General features: G+C 50.2%; 1 protein-coding gene across 1 annotated transcript in view; it reads right to left on the reverse strand.

Moving 5' to 3' along the window:
- The window catches only part of LOC116936863 (phosphatidylinositol transfer protein beta isoform-like), a 68,429-nt gene extending 64,073 nt beyond the window's left edge, over positions 1–4,356 (reverse strand). The window contains exon 1 of the mRNA XM_076057706.1: positions 4,216–4,356. Within this exon, the coding sequence (XP_075913821.1) occupies positions 4,216–4,235 (20 nt within the window). The 5' untranslated portion in view covers positions 4,236–4,356. The remainder of the gene's footprint in view (positions 1–4,215) is intronic.
- Between the last annotated feature and the right edge of the window lie 3,356 nt (positions 4,357–7,712).

A 7,712-nucleotide genomic window follows, 5' to 3' on the forward strand; every position in this document is an offset into this window, starting at 1 on the left:
ACTCATTCAACGACTCATTCACTCACACACTGACTCACTCACATACACATTTACTCACACCGACTCATTCACTCACACACTGACTCACTCACTCACACACACTCATTCACTCACACACCTGACTCACTCACACACTCACTCACTCAGACTCATTAACTCACACACCGACTCATTAACTCACACACTCACACATTCAGACACATTCACTCACACACTCACTGACTTTCATTAACTCACACACCGACTCATTCACTCACACACCGACTCATTCACTCACAAACTCAATCACACACTCACTCATTCACTCACACACCGACTCATTAACTCACACACTCACTCATTCGCTCACACACCCACTCATTCACTCATACATTGACTCACACATTCACTCACACACCGACTCATTCACTCACACACTCACTCATTAACTCACACACTCACTCATTAACTCACACACCGATTCATTAACTCACACACCGATTCATTAACTCACACACCGATTCATTAACTCGCACACCGACTCATTCACTCACAACACTCACACACTCACACACTCAATTACTCACACACCCACTCATTCACTCACACATTGACTCACACACCGACTCATTCACTCACACACCGACTCATTCACTCACACACTCACTCAATCACTCGCACACCCACTCATTCACTCACACATTCACTCGCACTACGACTCATTCACTCACAAACCGACTTATTCACTCACACATTGACTCACACACCGACTCATTCACTCACACACCGACTCATTCACTCACACACTCACTCAATCATTCACACACCCACTCATTCACTCACACATTGACTCACACATTGACTCACACACCGACTCATTCACTCACAAACCGACTCATTCACTCACACATTGACTCACACACCGACTCATTCACTCACACACTCATTCATTCACTCACTCACACACCGACTCATTCACTCACACACACTCATTCACTCACACACCCACTCATTCACTCACACATTGACTCACACATTCACTCACACACCGACTCATTCACTTACACACTCACTCATTCACTCACAAACCGACTCATTCACTCACAAACTCACTCATTCACTCACTCATTCACTCACACATTCACTCTTTCACTCACACACTCACTCATTCACTCACACACTTACACACTGACTCACACATTCACTCACACACTCAATCATTCACTCACACACCGACTCATTCACCGACTCATTCACTCACACACTTACACACTGACTCACTCACACACACATTCACTCACACACCGACTCAATCACTCACACACTCACTCACACACCGACTCATTCACTCACACACTCACTCACACACCGACTCATTCACTCACACACCGACTCATTCACTCACACACCGACTCACACACCGATTCATTCACTCACACACTCACTCATTCACTCACACACTCACTCATTCAGACTCATTCACTCACACACTCACTCATTCACTCACACACTCACTCATTCACAGACTCATTCACTTACACACTGACTCATTCACTCATTCACTCACCCACTCACCACGCACAAGAGAAAGCTCCCCCAGGTAGCCTCTAACAGGCTATAGGGGCAAGTGAACCTTACATCCATTATGAACCTGACACAGCAATTTACCACCACCAACACCATTGGGGGAGAGACAAAGGCGGCCGGGCGTGTGAGTGGTGCTTGTCATCCACCCTCTCTGTGTGTGGCCACATAGACGCTGCTGCTACTGATTGCACTTGCCCCTACAGCACTGCCAAGGCTACCTGGGGGAGCTTTGTCTTTGTGTCTATGGGCGCTGCTGCTACTGACTGCACTTGCCCCTACAGCACTGCTAGAGGCTACCTGGGGGAGCTTTGTCTGTGTGTCTATAGGCACTGCTGCTACTGACAGCACTTGCCCCTACAGCACTGCTAGAGGCTACCTGGGGGAGCTTTGTCTGTGTGTCTATAGGCACTGCTGCTACTGACAGCACTTGCCCCTACAGCACTGCTAGAGGCTACCTGGGGGAGCTTTGTCTGTGTGTCTATAGGCACTGCTGCTACTGACAGCACTTGCCCCTACAGCACTGCTAGAGGCTACCTGGGGGAGCTTTGTCTTTGTGTCTACAGGCGCTGCTGCTACTGACTGCACTTGCCCCTACAGCACTGCTAGAGGCTACCTGGGGGAGCTTTGTCTTTGTGTCTATAGGCGCTGCTGCTACTGACTGCACTTGCCCCTACAGCACTGCTAGAGGTTACCTGGAGGAGCTTTGTCTTTGTGTCTATAGGCGCTGCTGCTACTGACAGCACTTGCCCCTACAGCACTGCTAGAGGCTACCTGGGGGAACTTTGTCTTTGTGTCTATGGGCTCTGCTGCTGCTACTGACAGCACTTGCCCCTACAGCACTGCTAGAGGCTACCTGGGGGAGCTTTGTCTTTGTGTCTATAGGCACTGCTGCTACTGACAGCACTTGCCCCTACAGCACTTCTAAAGGCTACCTGGGGGAGCTTTGTCTCTGTATCTATAGGCGCTGCTGCTGCTACTGACAGCACTTGCCCCTACAGCCCCGCTAGAGGCTACCTGGGGGAGCTTTGTCTTTGTGTCTATGGGCGCTGCTGCTACTACTGACAGCACTTGCCCCTACAGCACTGCTAGAGGCTACCTGAGGGAGCTTTGTCTTTGTGTCTATAGGTGCTGCTGCTACTGACAGCACTTGCCCCTACAGCACTGCTAGAGGCTACCGGGGGATCTTTGTCTTTGTGTCTATAGGCGCTGCTGCTACTGACTGCACTTGCCCCTACAGCACTGCTAGAGGCTACCTGGAGGAGCTTTGTTTTTGTGTCTATAGGCGCTGCTGCTACTGACAGCACTTGCCCCTACAGCACTGCTAGAGGCTACCGGGGGATCTTTGTCTTTGTGTCTATGGGCGCTGCTGCTGCTGCTACTGACAGCACTTGCCCCTACAGCACTGCTAGAGGCTACCTGGGGGAGCTTTGTCTTTGTGTCTATGGGCGCTGCTGCTACTGACAGCATTTGCCCCTACAGCACTGCTAGAGGCTACCTGGGGGAGCTTTGTCTTTGTGTCTACAGGCGCTGCTGCTACTGACTGCACTTGCCCCTACAGCACTTCTAAAGGCTACCTGGGGGAGCTTTGTCTCTGTGTCTATAGGCGCTGCTGCTGCTACTGACAGCACTTGCCCCTACAGCACTGCTAGAGGCTACCTGGAGGATCTTTGTCTTTGTGTCTATGGGCGCTGCTGCTACTGACTGCACTTGCCCCTACAGCACTGCTAGAGGCTACCTGGAGGAGCTTTGTCTTTGTGTCTATAGGCGCTGCTGCTACTGACAGCACTTGCCCCTACAGTACTGCTAGAGGCTACCTGGGGGAGCTTTGTCTTTCTGTCTATAGGCGCTGCTGCTACTGACAGCACTTGCCCCTACAGCACTGCTAGAGGCTACCTGGGGGAGCTTTGTCTTTGTGTCTATAGGCACTGCTGCTACTGACAGCACTTGCCCCTACAGCACTGCTAGAGGCTACCTGAGGGAGCTTTGTCTGTGTGTCTATAGGCGCTGCTGCTACTGACAGCACTTGCCCCTACAGCACTGCTAGAGGCTACCTGGGGGAGCTTTGTCTTTGTGTCTATAGGCGCTGCTGCTACTGACAGCACTTGCCCCTACAGCACTACAAGAGGCTACCTGGGGGAGCTTTGCCTTTGTGTCTATGGGCGCTGCTGCTACTGACAGCACTTGCCCCTACAGCACTGCTAGAGGCTATCTCTGTCTTTGGTGGAGGCTATGGAAGAAGCCTCTATCGAGCAGTGGATAGACCCTGGCTAACGATGATGATGATGGTGGTGGTTGCATCCGTATGGTGATTAATTACAATTAATTACAATCTCATCTTAACGCGAAGTCTCCCAGAGGCGATAGACCGAGAGGCCTAGGGCGAGAAACCGACCCTCGGATAGACTCGCCCGCGGGCGCGAGGCGCCCCGAAACCGGCAGAGCGAGGAGCCTCGATGGGGGTGGGTTGGATTTTTTCTCGGTAAAAGGAATAACAATTTTTTTAAAGAGATAGGAAATAAAACAAACTAATTATAATTTGTAGATACGACAAAGGACAACAACGACGACGATAATCACGCTGTTAAAACTTTTTTTTGTTTAAATAAGAATATAAAATTGTAACTTTTATGGACACAAGGCGGAACTCACAATTCTTTGATGAGCACCATGGCTGGGTCACGTGACGCCGGTGAGGAAGTGATGGGCGGGGCAACGGAGGGGGCGGTGTCAGGTGACACCGCCGGGGCCCCTCCTCCTTATAAAGGGGGGAGGGCACCGCGTGACGTCACGTATCGCCGCTCCTGATGTGGGGAAGTGCGTGACGTCACGTATTGCCACTCCTTATTTGGGGGGGGGGAGTGATGGATGTCACGTATCGCTGCTCCTTATGTGGGGAAGTGCGTGACGTCACGTTTCGCCCCCACTCCTTATATAGAGGGCTGGGCGTGTGGCAAGTGACGCAACCAACGCCACTCCTTATGTAGGGGAGAGTGTATCAAAGACGTCACGTAACGCCACTCAAATAACGTCACACAACGGTGCTCTTTATATGGGGGGGGGGGGGGGGCGCGAGACGTCATGTATCTCCGCGACTCATGTGGAGGTGCTCGTGTCGAGTGACGTTCGTGTTGCCGCTCCTTATACGGAAGTGCTCGTGTCAAGTGACGTCAATAACTTCGAGTGTCGACTCAAGGTAGCGGGATGCGTGACGTCACGGATCGCAGTTCCACCCGCGTGACGTCACGCACCACCGAACACTCCTCATACAGAGGCAGGGGACCGTGTTAAGTGGACGTCACAGATCGCGCACGTCACGAGTCCTCGCTCCTTATTTGGAGATGCGAATGAGAAATTACGTCACTAGCTTTACCTATCGTCTTGAATGAAGGGGGCGTGACGTCACGAGTCCTCGCTCCTTATATGGAGATGCGAATGAGAACTTACGTCACTAGCTTTACCTATCGTATTGAATGAAGGGGGCGCTAACGTCACGAGTCCTCGCTCCTAATATGGAGATGCGAATGATAAATTACGTCACTAGCTTTACCTATCGTCTTGAATGAAGGGGCGCAAACGTCACGAGTCCTCGCTCCTAATATGGACATGCAAATGAGAAATTACGTCCTCGCTCCTTATCGTCTTGAATGAAGGGGGGCGTGACGTCACGAGTCCTCGCTCCTTATATGGAGATGCGAATGAGAAATTACGTCACTAGCTTCACCTATCGTCTTGAACGAAGGGGGGCGTGACGTCACGAGTCCTCGCTCCTTATATGGAGATGTATCTTGTAATTTTATTGTTTTTTGCGGTTGCACCCGAATCAAGAGCCGCATGGCTCACAGGGCCATACCTAATAAATTAAATTAAATGCCAATGACAAATTACGTCACTGGCTTCTTTACAATTCGAATGAAATGAAAGGGGGTTGTCGTGACGTCAGGAGTCTTCGCTCCTTATATGGAGGCGCAAATGACAACTGACGTCATTAACTAAGTTTTATTTCGGGCAGCTGGCAATGTGACGTCAGGGATTTGTCGCTCCTTATATGGAGGTGTGACGTGTGAAGTGGCGTCATCAGATTTCTCCAACCAATAGCAATGACTCATGGGGGTGGGGGGGGTTCGTGACGTCGCGAGCTGTCGGCGCGAATGATAAGTGACGTCACTAGCTTCGAGCGTCGACTCGTGGGGGGAGAAATGGTGCCGTGTGTGACATCACACACCAACGGCCGCTCCTATTATGGATGTTCGGCGGAAGCCGCGGGTGACGTCACGCCACGCGGGTGACGGTAACGGATGTGACGACAGTCGCGTGGTGGAAAGCACGTGACCGGGTTTCTGAAGGGGAGGGGGGAGAGGAGAGAGGGGTTGGAGTTTGTATGACGTCACAGGCACAGCGGGGACCGCCGCGTGGGGTGTGACGTCAAACTCAGTCGATTTGCAGCGCTGTGCATTTGCCACTCGCTGCAGGTGGTGTAGCCTGTCACACCCGGTAGGGGCAACAGCTGTGGGTACAAACCTGCCACCCCGTTGAGGTTTATAAGGGGGCCGTCCATAAATGACGTCACGCGATTTTGGACGATTTTTTACCCCTCCCCCCCTCCACCTCATCACACGGCGTCACAGTCAGACCCCACCCCCCCTCTCTCTCCTCAAATATGACGTCACAAAGCTCTGCCCCCCCCCCAAAAAAAATATATTTCAATTTCGCAAAATAAAACACGGTTCAAATCGCTTTAAAGTATTGTCACGTTGTAGTGTGGCGTATTTAATGTGGCGCTTACACTCTGATGTTGTAGGAGAAAACAATTATTTTTTAAAAGTCTATTTAATTAAGTAGAACGTGTTTGTCTTTATTTATTTATAAAGTTGCGCATTATTGTGACGTCACATTTCTCAACATCTCCCCCCCCTCCCCTTCGTCACACATCGTCAGAAATGTCTGACCCCCCCTCTTAGGTGCGTGACGTCATTTATGGACTGCCCCCTAAGTGGCTGAATTGGTTTGTCATAAGGCAAGGGCACTGATAAAGGGGTTGACAGCTCTGATAGACTCAGCATTGCCACCCATAGACTCATAGTGCAGTGTATAGTGTAGTGTATAGACTCAGCACTGCCACCCATAGACTCATAGTGTAGTGTATAGTGTAGTGTATAGACTCAGCACTGCCACCCATAGACTCATAGTGTAGTGTATAGTGTAGTATATAGTGTAGTGTGTAGACTCAGCACTGCCACCCATAGACTCAGTGTAGTGTATAGTGTAGTGCATAGTGTAGTGTAGAGTGTAGTATATAGTGTAGTGTGTAGACTCAGCACTGCCACCCATAGACTCATAGTGTATAGTGTAGTGTATAGTGTAGTGTATAGTGTAGTGTATAGACTCATAGTGTAGTGTATAGTGTAGTGTATAGTGCAGTGTATAGTGTAGTGTGTAGACTCAACATTGCCACCCATAGACTCATAGTGTAGTGTATAGTGTATATACTCAACACTGCCACCCATAGACTCATAATGTAGTGTAGTGTATAGACCCAACACTGCCACCCATAGACTCATAGTGTAGTGTATAGTGTAATGTATAGACTCAGCACGGCCACTCATAGACTAATAGTGTAGTGTAGACTCAGCACTGCCACCCATAGACTCATAGTGTAGTGTAGACTCAGCACTGTCACCCATAGACTCAGTGTAGTGTATAGACACAGCACGGTCACCCATAGACTCAGCACTGCCACCCATAGACTCAGTGCAGTGTATAGTGTGTAGACTCAGCGTAGCGTATCGGAGTGTAAAGACTCAGCACTGTCACCCATAGACCATACCGTGTCAACCCGTACGGCTTACCCCGTTATTCATGTACAGGCGAAATTGAGCTTAGGTCCATACGGCGTTACAGCCGTTACAATACGGGCAGCCAAAATGATATTAAGTCTATTTGTTTGTGTTTCTCCCTTGTGATGGAGACTTTGTAGTATTAACGTAGAGAAGGGAGGGAATGAATGTGGCCGAGAAGACCTGAAGCTTCGTGCGGAGCGACAGACCAGGTAGCTTCCACACACACAAAGATCCCCCGTGTAGCCTTAACAAACTGTTGGGGCAAGTGCTGTAAGCTAGCGAGCACCTATGAAGGCCGGCACGGTACAC

Source organism: Petromyzon marinus, chromosome 84 (genome assembly GCF_048934315.1).
Source record: "Petromyzon marinus isolate PM22_M1 ecotype Great Lakes invasive population chromosome 84, UKy_Petmar_22M1.pri1.0, whole genome shotgun sequence".
In the NCBI taxonomy this organism is placed as follows: Eukaryota; Metazoa; Chordata; class Hyperoartia; order Petromyzontiformes; family Petromyzontidae; genus Petromyzon; species Petromyzon marinus.